Raw genomic sequence first — 13,178 nt, forward strand, 5'->3', positions numbered from 1 at the left:
ATGACTGTTTTATAGAAGCAATGTAATATATGCAGGTATTCAGACTACTCATCATGCAAATGACAGCATATGTAACATACAAAAATATTTACCAAACCAGTTCACACAGATCCAGATGTTATTCTCAGGAAATGTCAGGGAATCTTTAGTTCCAGCCTCTGTCCCATCTAAATATCCCCCTTCCAGGACAGATTGGCCACTGCTCGCCTAAAATACCAGGTCACAAGATAGCACAGCTCTCTGTGGGTCTCATGTTACTTCAAAACAAAAATCCTCATAGGGAATGGAACTGTTGATAATGCAGTGACAGAGGTTATTTTCTAAAAAGCAGGTCCCGTTAAGTGTCACTGTCAGTGTAATAGGTATAAATGTTCTGCTTCTGTTAGAGAAATAGCTATTTAGAGAGAGGCTGTCTCCGCTTGAAACAGCAAAACGCTAATAACAATGCCACTCTGAGTGAGGAAGTCAGAACTTCTGTGTCCCTTAGACTGCGCTTGAAAAAATGATCCACAAGCTCCAGACTGATAAATGACAACCTTAAGCTTGTGCTACCCATTTTTCTAGGATTATGTAAGACGTTCTGGTCTCACTAGCATGGTTGCGGTCCTCAACTTTTTGGGAGCTTTTGTGAAATTCCTTGGAGCTTGAGCCTATTTATTCATAGCGACGGGAACGCAGAAGATGAGAAGCATTACTCCCTAATGCATTTAAGACAAAGCTGAGAGCTAGCAGCCGCTCAGTTCCAGTTCCAACCATATCACTGACTCACTGTGTGGGTTTGGGACAGCTCGCTGTCTCTTGGCCCCCATCCCGCTCTCTGTGCAGGAAGATTCAAGGGGTTGGACAGAGCTTCGCTGAAGCCAATACGACCCATACGTATGCTTCTTCAGCAAGAAACATCCTTAGAAATGTAAAGATAGCAGACCAAAAGCTCATTGTGAGGAGGCTTAGTTTATGACCATGTTACAACTGGAAGCATGGAGAACTGTATAAATCTACAGCTATATCTATAAAAAAAAAAAAAAAAGTCAGCAGACTAGTGAAATATAGAGACAAAGGCAATCATTAGCCTTCCACAGTGCTAAATCATAAACCTGCAAAGTTGTATCCATTTCTACATTGTGCAAATGTATTTTCTGAAGACTGATCATTCAGCTACATTAGGTTTTTATTAAATGTAAAATTAAAATAACCTAAACTTTCTGGAAGAGCAAAAGGATATGTTTTGATACAAAAATCAGTACCATTTAAACTGCAAGATCTGGAAAAGCAGATAAAAGGTTATCTTTGAAGTAAGGGCAATAGTCTTAATTCAGCTGGAAAATAACTTTTAATTGCCACTGGCAATTTTTTGTCAACTTCTTAAGTTTTCTCCACTGGCCCTGACTGATTCATCATCTTCCCATCCATGAAACTAACAAGATTTAGGCAAAACCACCTTTTTTTGTCAACTCATGCCTGGTTCAACTCATATTTCTCACTGTGGCAAATTCCTGCATATTTTCCTCTTGCTCAGGCTTTTCCTGCACTACTTCCCACTGACTTCAGTGAGACCCTGGTCACTGTGGAGGTGCAAGATAATAACCTAAGACCAAAAGGTACAAAAATTGTATGAACACCAGTAGTTATATCAGGAAGACTGGGTTAACTATTCAACTATGGTGGGTGGTTAGAGCTTCATGAAGAAACTAATGGATCTAATTCAATACTGGGAGGAGGGAAGAGGATATTTGGAGAAAACAACACAAGAGCTATGAATCTGTGAGCCTCCCAACAGTCACAAAAGGGGAAGCAATTGCAGCAATGACATACTTCCAGGCTCTAGGCCAAAGTGACACTGCTGCCTTGCCAATGCAGAGCACAAAGAGCTCAAAGAGCATGAAACAGTTAAAAAGACATTCCTAGGAAAGGAGTGGGGAGTCAATTGTCAGGCCCTATGTGGAAAGATAGGCTGCCACAGGGGGAGGCTGTGGAAAAAGAGGCTGAGGAAGGTGGGTGTTCCCCGGTTCCTGAGAATTATGACCCTTAGGCAAAGGCAGGCATGTGTATAGATCCATTTATTGTTCTGAAGATCTGTTTTTACTTAAACTATTTAGTTCTATGCTACTAATAATTTCTGTTGTAGAGGCTGTCAGTCTCTTACATAGAGCCATTGCCCTCATCTGCAACCAAATACTCAGAAGCAGGACAGATGCTCAAGGCATGATCTGAGAGTGGGCGAGCAAGACGGAGGTGACAAGGGACATAGTGCACTCTTGAAGAAGCCAGGCGGTACAGTTAACTTCGTAAGCATGATGGAAATAATTTGCAAGCTTGTAGAGTGCTAAGCTTCTTTGCTAGACTGATGCTTAAACTATCTCACTTCACGCTTTTCAACTTTTTCTCAAACTCACTTTCTTTCAGTAAACTGACTTTGCTTCATTTGCTATCAACCCCTGTCCCATCTCATGTCAATTATGGCTTAAAAGTCAGAGTATCAGTTTGATAGGAAAGATAACATCAGCTGCATTACCGTTAGCAATTTTTGCTAAACTGTTCTTCTCAGCCTAGACAACCAGAGAGTCGCTTAACTCTCATTGTAGTAATCTGAAGAGGAGAGGTATTAACAGCAGTGACCCACCATCAGGCCCAGGGCAGTTTCTATAAATACTAAATAAGAGTGTTCCTAACTCGAATCCAGACACTCATATCTCCTTAAATACCAAATTTAGCTAAAGCATTGCTTGCATTATTTCAGAAAGGATATACTTCCTAACAGCCCCAACAATAAGAAAACGTGTAGGGAATGTACAACAGTGGGCAACCCATGGATCAGTTAAAAAAAAAAAAAAAATCTGCAAGTGAAGGAACAGCCAGTCACTTAGAGAGCCCAAGAATCAAGGACTCGAAATCTGCTACTTAATAAGATTCAGAGAGCCTAATAATTGTCACCCATAACAAAGGAAGTAGTTTCTTATTTCCATCATAGTAAAAACTCTTCTCCAGCACTTTCACCTCCTTCTACCTCATATTTATTCAGACAAACATACACAAACTATGATTAAGTTTAAAGACAGTCTGTAAGATGAATAAGCAAGTTATACTTTGGCACGCACACGGGAAAAGGAAACCAGACATCCTTACAAACCCAAATGACAGAGTATCTTTATCTACCTTCTAGACCAAAAGCCAGCCTGGCCACAACCTTATCAAGGCTTAGAGACTTTCTGTCATCATTCAGTCCATTGAGGGGGGAGCCACTTTCCTGCCACTAAACATTAATAATTTTGTCTTAAGTATCTGTGGCAGACAGATTCATTTCCTACTGGCTCCATCTAGGCTTGGTAGCCTTACACTTCACTAGCGAGCACTATGACTTGACAAATGTAAGCACAGTGAGAAAGCTGGGAGGTTATATGCCTTAGACAGTAGAGCTGCTCACAAAAACTTCCACGATAATCTCAGACAGACATTACTTTTACAGTTTGACAGTATAGTTCATGAAACCAGAAAGACATTTTTCTGCAGATATTCTGTATTTTTAAACATAAAACAAAGCTGAGGCCAATACTCTTTATACTACTAAGTGCTTATTATCAGATAAATAAAAGGGGTGTTGCCAAAATATTTTATGTAGGTTTGTCTGGGTTGGAGATAACTTGTTTATAATAATAACAACAGTACCTTTACAAATAAAAATGAATAAAAAAAATCCACAGCAAAAATATCAAGTGCCAGATGTCTTTAAGACTTCCAGAGCAGAAAACGTTAAAACTCTTTCTTTGAAAACTATGCCAGAGCAATGTGCCTATATTTTGTTCTTTGACCCAGTTACTAAAATATTGAAATGATTTTTTTGCTAAGGAGTTTCTCTTTAGTGAAAAAGCAGAAAGGAAAATTACAATTCCCAACATAAAAGTAGAGTAAAAGATGTAGAGCTTTTACTTTCACGCCAATAGGGTTGAAGTGATGACACAGATATGATTCAGTAACTGACTTTATACAGATAAGAAGCACATTGTGACGTACCTGGTCCCATCAAACTGACGGATGAAACCTAACCTCTGCCTACCAACAAAGAGATTATGTATTAGACTGTCTTGACATCCCTGCCAGCTCCTTGCATGGAGGACCAAGAGACAGACAATGGCTGGCTGAAAGACACAGCGATTAATCATACTTTGGCTCGGAGGACCAAGGACAAATAGATTAAAATGTTTTAATTTGGCCACTTAACACAGAGACTAACCTGTAGCAGGACCCTGAATAAGATCTCTCCTCTGTCAACAGTGTAGAGCAGACTTTGGGGAATACATTTCAGATTTCCTTCAGTGTGCATCATGTCAAACGGGCCTAAAATAAGGCTTGGAAGCAAACTGAAACTGAGGCCAACTGAAATGAAAATGAGACCTTTCCACTTGCAGAGTCTTACTGTAATCCACAACACACTTCAAAATATTCTGAAAGAATTTCAATTCAGAAGTATTCACTCAGTTCTATCTGGCAATGATGTTCTCGGTGATCTAGGGATTCTGCTCCTATCCAAGCAGAGATACACAGATGCACATAAATACAAAAAAGGATACTGTACTGAAACATGTTTTAAAGATGACAACTTTAGCATTGAAGACAACTTCACCTTGAAAATGTAATGATGTAAAAAAATAAAGTTAGGGATGACTGTGATTCTAATAAAATGCAAATGTGCATATACACACTTAAATACATGTCCTGATTTCTGCCATCAAATTAATTTTTTATCTTTTTGCTTGTAAAAGTGGACAGTATTTCATATTATATCTGGCTACCTTCAGGCAAGATGGAAATCACTTTCCTACAGACTTTGCATATGAAAATTGAAGTTGTTTTAAGAAAAGATAGTCATCACCTTGCATTGTTTTTCTTGGAACTGAAGCCAGGTTGCTCTCAAAGAAGCTGGCTGCATTCTGCGCTATTTGGTTAGGAAATTCAACAGGAAATGATAAGGGAAGGGAACAAGACTGGAGGTGAGGTAAAAGTGGTAACATAATATGCAAGCAAAAGAAAGGAAACTCATGAGTGAATGGAAATGTGAAACTATGTGCTTGCTGTAAAACATTTTTAAGCAGCAGGTGGGGTAAAAGAAGGAAAAAATGCAATGTGTAAAAAGGAATGACTTGATGAACAAACTATGTGGAGAAGGAGACTATCTTGAAGAGGATATGGAGGCATGCCCTGGACAGATGAGTTGCTACATTGGGTATACGGGGGGCTACTACACTGGATAATTGAAAGCTACAAGATTGGCAGTACAAGCAAAGATGAGAATTGAGTGAATAGAAGAGATCACTGGAAAGAAAAGCAAAAAAAAGTAGAAGTCAGCCGGAGAGCCACAGAATTAGAGATCTCCAGTGCAGGAGATGGGAAAGTAAGAGGCCTCCAACTTTGCTGCATCAGGTGAAAATAATCATATCAAAAGGTGCCCATTCATAATTATGTAATGACTCAAAATGACTGCAGACACAGCGAGGCTTTTCCCAAAAATATAAAAAATCCCCCTGATGTTAGACTACTCCCTGTACTCATGCCATAAAACACAGCCATGCCCTTACACTTAATGGATGTTGCCATTAATATGCCAACTCCATGCACTCATTTGGCAAACTCTCAGTAACCAAGGAATCTAACATCTTCAGGATCAGTCTGGATTACAGTAGATTTTAAGTCTTTGTGAGCATCTCAAACTTTTGTGGACAAATATTTTAATGAGAAATACTGCTCATATATAAAACACTGCAATAATTTATTGCACCTCAAATACCAATGTAATCATTTACCAGGGAACGAAAAAATTTCTCAAGTATAGAAAGTGTAGCACCTCTTGACAAAAATTCTGCTTAAAATTTTTAGTGGTGCAATATTTTTCACCAATATGCAAATATCTGTTGAGTATGTTGGGCTGATTTTTATCTTCAGAAAATGTCATTCTTTTTTCAAGAAGTGGTGAACACAAAGGGGTTTAAAAGCCCGTAAAAATCTCTATATGGTAGGAATCGTGGTATCCCATCTCACTATACCCTAAACTGTCACAACCAGTCTGACATTATAGCCATGAAAACAGGCTGCAAACTTCATTATGAAATGATGATTGGTATCTACTTCCTTTTATGCACAAGACACGTACTAGGATGCAATGTAATGTGCCAGCATGATACACCACAATCACCAGGTAAATAAAGAAGGGACTGATGAAAATCCCTTCTGCTGTTTATGTGGGAACATTCTGGAATCTGGCCTCATGCTAGTCACAAAAATTAGGAAGGATCACAGATTTGGAATTAGTTTTTTACTAGATCCTTCACTTTGTTCAAGTTTACTATTTGTATGCACCAGTTGGCTTACAATTGCAAGTGGAAATATTTGTTCCTGCCTTACAAAACACAGTATTACTTAAAAATGTTAAACTAAGGTATTTAAAAGTAATTTCTACACCAAAGATCCAGATTGAGAAACTTATGTCCAAATACTTTTATTTTTCACAAACTTCTCCCTCAAAAGCAATGCTTTAAAACTGAAAGTTACTGCTCTCCTCCCCTAACCAAAAAATGATGGTGTTTTCATTGAAAAAAAGGACTAATTGCCGAAAGTGCACAAGGAAGTACTGAAATGAATACTGAAATGAAAAAAAAGTACTGAAATGTTGAGCAGCCTCTCTCAGCTGGAGAGCAAATTGTCTCTTTGTGAGGCACTGCCTCAAAGGACTGTTCCTAGCTTCTGAATTGCTGGTGTGTTTGGGCTTAAGTAGATTTTCCAATGCCTGAACAGTATCTTCTGATCAGAAAACTATTATATTCCAGTTAAAATTTTGAAATATTCTCAAAAACTGAAGATCCTTTTAATTATTCAGTTCAAAGTCACGTAAGCTACATTCTGTTTTGAAATGTCATTATGAGTTGTAAAACCAAGCCTACCAGCATGCAACTCGGTTGACTAGAGAGCAATAAAGACATTGAGATTAAAGTTCCCAAGCCAGAAAACGTATCTACCCATAACGACTTACCAACATAACGCTTGGAGCTTTTAGTTGGCATTACAACAGCATGCCAAGCAAAATGTGACCCCACTAAACATACTCCACATTTTCATCATTTCTCTCTCATGTTGCCACTCCACGTACATTTTTCTTCTCTTTCCTTCCTTCTCCACATTTCTTTGCAAATGCATATTCCCATGTCCCCCGATTTCTCACTCTCAAGTCTGACTCACTGGTTCCTATTATAACCGTTAACAAAATATCCCCTAAATTACTCCGAGAGGACATTGCTCGTGCTATGGGATTTAATGCCCTCCTCTGCAAGCAGAAGTGGCAGCTTACCAATATGCTCCTCACTGTGCAACGTACAGATATCCAATGCCAGACTTTAAATTGCTCAACAGCAAGTTTTAAATCATCCTGCCGAGAAGTCTGTAGGGAGACATACCAGTCTTTCTGCAGGAGGAGATCAATGAGCTGTGGAGACATGCTGGCCAGGAATCTCCCTTTCATCTAGATATACACAGTGTGACACACCAGGTGCCAGCTTAACCGCTATTCTTACGGGAACGGGCAACTTCTACATTTGAGAGACGAGTGCATTTTTTTGAGTTTATAGATTATTTTTAATGTGTCAAAGATTTATCGTGGGAGTTAAAGGGTTGAATAAAGTCAGCCAAAAGAAATTCTCAAGCTTAGTGTGATGCAAGATATGAGGGACTTACAGATTTTTACCATCATGTTGATCCTGCTTATGAACTCTCCTCTGCTGGCATCCCTGACACAGTTACTCTCTGTTCAGTGACACGCTTCTTCATAAAGGCAAGGGCCACACTGAGCTTATGAGCAATAGATACCTTATATACACACTTACAGGGCACCGATATCTGCCCCTTTCTCTCTCTCAGGGGTGTGATCCCGTAAAGGTTTTCCTAAGAAGGTGACGCTTTTGCATAGCTGCCACTGCAGCTGGGCATTATCTGACGATATATATTTGGAGAGCAACATGCATCTCAGGGCATGCAGCAACTGAAAGACGTATAGAGATAATGAGGATGCTGAACAGGAAGTTTGCAAGGTTCAAAATCTTTTTTTTTTTTTTTTTTTTTTTTCCAAACATTGAAAAAGAATTAGGGAAAATACCCCAGCTCTTCTTGACTTCTTTGCTCTCAACATGTAAGGTGCAAGCTATACCGACAAATACCTTTCAAGAGTTTTCAAAGTACAAGTGCAAAGCATAGACTACCAGTGACATATTAAATATACGATGAAAGAACAACGATAACAACAACATTTAAAAACTCAAAACATGCCCCATTAAGTTTGGTTGTGGCTTCCCTTTTGTTGTTTTTTGTGGTTTTTGTTTGTTTTGTGTTTTAAAGTTGTTTAATCAGAAATAAGGTGTATTACTTTGAAAAGTTTCACTTAAAAGGATACATCTTTAGGATAGACATAGCATCAGAAATTTCAACCTCCACAAAATACTTTTGAGAATTTTATAGATAACCCAGATAATTTCTATTGAAACGCTCCAGTTAGCCTTGACTGCAGTGTGACCCCCAAAAAATAGCACTGTTCAAGAAAACCTTTTGGCAAACATATACATTCACTGTAATTTTCAGGTGGATTTTTCTTTTTATTGCTACTGTATTTAAGTTTATCATGCATAATTTTCTCTACAGCTGGTATTTTCCAGTTCTGCTTTATTTCAAGTAAGAGGACTGAATGAAAGCAGTAGAAAACTTCCGAAAAATTAATTTGTTTTTAACCTTGCCCCATTTTTCTTCATTTTTTCTCTCGTCTTCTTGTAAGGAAACATGAAGTCTGACACTTCAGTGTTTATCTTTTGCATATAAATGCCTGGCAAAGCAATACACAAGTTGAAATGCTGAGTGAAGTGTTTAAAATAAGAACTGGCTGACTGCTTTCTTTAAAAGATACACTTTTAACCTATTAGTAACAAAAAGTAGTACTACCTTAGGAAATACCAGTGTGACTCACATTTGCAGAGACTAAATAAGGAACAGCCTGTATTAGCAAGTAATTCCTTTCCCTACACAGTCCGTATGAAAACTGGGATATAAAATATTCTAGAAACATTGCCCACAGCATAAAAGTTTATTAAACTAAAGAGGAGGAAGAAGAGGCAAAAAAATCCCCAAACCAACCAGGGCATGAGAAAGAGGGATGATCAAACTAAAACAGAAAAGGGACTAAAGTTACACATTTTGGAAATAATAATCATAATTAAAGAACATTTCATGAGGCGTCAACCTAGTAAATAATCCATCAAAGGTGGCATACTGAAGTACTTTAAAAAAGGAAAAGTCTCACTGTATCCGTCGCTGGACTTTGCTGCCAATGAAAAACTACAGCAAGTTACTTTGACCAATAATGTTCTCACCTGCTCTTCAACTTTAGCAGCAGAAAAACGTTCAAGAACATCAACTAAAGAGTAAAATCTATTTTCTTGAAATAATCATTTTTATTTCAGTGGCAATAGTGAGATTTCAGATTTCTGTCACCTACAGATCTGTCGATCTAGGCTGAGATTTTGAAAACCGTCATGTTGTACATTCTTACACCTTTGGGCAACGCTTATCTTTCCACGAAAATTTTTCTCCCTTGACTTCTCAATACCAAGAGGCTTTCACATCACAGCTTCTTGCTTTTCGCTAAGAAAAGCGGAAATGAAAATTCAAGAAAAAAAGCCTAGAGGACAACTTCAGATATCAGGTTGAACTGTGATTGGAGGCAAAGTATTTTCCACATGAAAGCTTTGATAAGACAGCTGTTTTACCAAAGACGACTCTTCATTTTGGGGAAAATAATTTGTCTTACTTGGCAGTAAGACTAACAATTTGCCAACTTGGCCAAAATATTTTAATTCCTAAAAGGCAATGAGGACAGCTTGACTTTGCCAGACCTGAAACAGCACCATGCAAACTTATCTGAGAGGTGAGCACAAACCAAGACATCAAAGGTTTCCGAAGTCTAAACCCTGCCTCAGCTGAACAAACAAAATCTATAAAGAGGAAGATTTAAACTTGATGAGACAGGTCAAAATTAAAATTCAAAACAAAAATCTACCCGTGATTTTCAGGATGGATCATTTTAAGCCTCAATCTCAGTGACTTCCTGGACTGCTGTTACACAGCCCTGTCTGTCCCCCTGGGAAAGTCTCCTTCATCCCATCAGCTCTGGGTTTGGGTCTCTCTGCCATTCTTCCTAGGGATCTCCCAGTTTCCTTTCCTACTGCAGGCCCTTTCTCACTGTTCTTTTCCTTCCCTGTTGCCTCTTGCACCTTGAGCCATATTGTAGGTTATACGTGTTCAGTTTCTTGCAGGCTAAAAGCACCCCTGCTCTAGAAGGAACCAGCTGGCAGCCACTTATTTTCTCTGCTGCTTCAACACATTCTCTTAGCATACTCATACACTGAGCTGAAAGAGAATCAAACGATTGTATAACAATTCCATTCTTCTCTTAAGCTTTAGATGTGTAAGAAAAATAGGAGGAAGAGGTTTTGTGCTTATTTAGTTAATGTCTTGTAAAGAAAAATATTTTGCAGTGAAAACCCTCTGGAGCAGTTTGTTTGTTTGTTTGTTTTTTGAAAAAAACAGCCTAGTATTTTGGAAAGGAAAGGACATTTTTCTTAAATCCTGTTCTATAAAAAATACAAAATGAAATTAACCTGTTTTCAGTTGGCAGCTAAATCCCCGCGTAGGAAACCAAAGACGGTATTTAACTGTCAACTCAATTCCAAGGAGATATACTTAATTACATAAAATTAAGTCAGACAGTCAGTAAAATGAAATAGATCCCCAGAGGGCTGCTGTACTGTGATAACATTTGCACCACACTCTTGCAATAAGAGCAGAATCCAGTTTTCTTAACTGTGAGACTGCTCCAAAATGTATGTTCTTACACTAAGCATAGACATGACATTGATCATATAGGTGCCTACGAAAGTTTTCAGTGAATTCCTAAGCCAGTAATTTGACGTCTGTGATAATTACATAGGGTAAGTAATCTTGAAAGAGAGGCCTGTTCTTGTCAAGTTACCTAAACATGCACTGATATCAATCATTTAATGAACATCAAGCTTCAATCCTGTTAATATGAAGGCTCAGAAGTAGCTTCATTATCTGTATACCAAGGTCACAAAGGTTGCTAACAGATGTAGGATTATATAATGTGTTTACAATTTTCATGTTTGTATTTGTTTAATTTGTCCTTATATGGCATTTATTACTTTTTAAACAACTGATTAATTCTTGGCATCATAACATAAACCAAGGGTGACCACAATGCAATAACTGCATGCAGATGAAAGCAAAGTTCATAGCTCTTCTCATACGTGGACTAGATAATATGGGTAATTTTTCAAAACTACTATCTCCTTTCTTTATGCCATATATACCACACATGCTCATGTCCATGGCCTGTGATTTGCAATATGGTTCAGTCTGAGTCTTTTCTTACTGTGGGGTCAATTGACATTTTCCTTCTGTCTTCCTGCTTCCCTTCCGTTTTTCCAGCGTCATTGGACAAATATTTACAATATATCACGTCTTTATGCCTTGACTTGCTTTCACTAAATGTGCCAATAGGAAATCTTTAATCAACTTTCAGACCTGAAACAAGTCTCCCATTGCTTGGATTCATAGTGGCATAGGAGTTACTTGTTCAGGTAATGGACCTGAAAAAATTTAGCACAAATTGATATTAAGGTCCCATTTAAAAATTGTAACAACTGTGGGAAAAAAAAATCTGTTAAAAAAAAAATATGGAGAAAAATCCAAAAGGCATTCAATAGGTTGTGTGCTAATGAAGTGTGGCTGACTGGTTTCTGTGCGATTGCTCCCAATAACATTCTCTGAGAAAAGCCTTTAAACAAACAAACAAATGTACCTTTCTTGAAGAATAAGTTTGTTTTCCTTCTTCCAGAAGTCTTTGAAGTCAGAACTGAATTCATGCCAAATACTGAAGAAAGAATGTGGGGACACCTCCTTCTCTCCCATTTTTGGTTTCATACAGAAATAGGCTGCAGTTTCCAAAAAGCTGTCAAAGGAAGCAAAACCAGAAAATGTTTCATTACCCGCTGATGCAGGTTTTTTTTTGTTTTTCTTACTTTACGTTGACATGATATGTAATTATTCTTATTAGCACATCTAAAATAAAAGAAAATTAAAACATAAGAGTTCTGAGCTCTTTGCATAGAGGCATATACACAATATAAGATGACTCTTCAGCAAAGTTGGGATCCGGCATTTACCGTGGGTTCTGGTTTTGACCAGAGTATTTTCTATTGCAGAACCTAAAATGAATGCACTGTCCAGAGCCCTGCAAATCCAGGCATCCACACCTGCCCATATACTGCTTTTTCTGTTGTGTTTAAAGCTGTTTTCAAAACACAGAGTCAAAGCCTATAAAGGACTATAAACAAAGTACTTCCAGTTCTGTTGTATCTATACTATAGCACACTAGGGTAGATGGCTTATGTTGAAACCTGCACAGAAATCTTAAAAATCAAACCTGATGTGTACTAAACAAGAAATGACGCAACAGAAAACTGGGCCAGGAGAAACTGTGCTAGAAAAGAGGTGCCCATCACGACTCTACCAGGACGATCCAACCACCTCTTCTGAGTACAGCAAAAGTAAAGTAGCTTATTAAACACAAAAGCTACACTTCAAGTAAGAACTGCTGCTGAAATGCAAAGGTCACATTTCCAACACTGAGTGAGGACTGTGACTGCAATTAAATTTTAAAAACTTCTGAGTTTGAATTGCTTCTATTTTATTTCAAATTTAAAAATATGTAGGGATATTGTAAAAGGCTGTGGAAGAATTCATTGGAAAATTAATTGCTTGATTAACTATTATTCCATTTTATTTTTTGAGTTAATGTTCTGTAAATACTGGAGCTTTTAAGAACATTTTTCTCATCTGAAGCTCAACATGGAAGCTGGAGAGTTCATTATTTTATGAAAAATTCTATGGAAAGCTTTCTCTTGAAATATAATTGTAGATGTTTGCTTACTCATCTATTACCACATATCAGCCCCTAAGATAATTTTCTATGAAATACACATCACAGTTTTAATCACTTTAATTATGGGAAGAAATGCAATTCCAGTTAAATGGATGGAAATGTCATTTTAGTCACAGAAGTTGTATCCTTCATG

The 13,178-nt window shown here is 37.8% G+C and overlaps 1 protein-coding gene across 2 annotated transcripts in view; it reads right to left on the reverse strand.

Annotated features, from left to right (window-relative positions):
• Window positions 1-13,178, reverse strand: part of FMN2 (formin 2) — a 162,452-nt gene that overhangs the window by 5,741 nt on the left and 143,533 nt on the right. For both annotated transcript variants that reach the window (XM_063328952.1, XM_063328951.1), the window contains one exon: window positions 11,903-12,052. In XM_063328952.1, coding sequence (XP_063185022.1) covers window positions 11,903-12,052 — 150 coding nt within the window. The remainder of the gene's footprint in view (window positions 1-11,902; window positions 12,053-13,178) is intronic.

The sequence above is a fragment of the Chroicocephalus ridibundus genome, chromosome 3 (genome assembly GCF_963924245.1).
Source record: "Chroicocephalus ridibundus chromosome 3, bChrRid1.1, whole genome shotgun sequence".
NCBI lineage: Eukaryota > Metazoa > Chordata > Aves > Charadriiformes > Laridae > Chroicocephalus > Chroicocephalus ridibundus.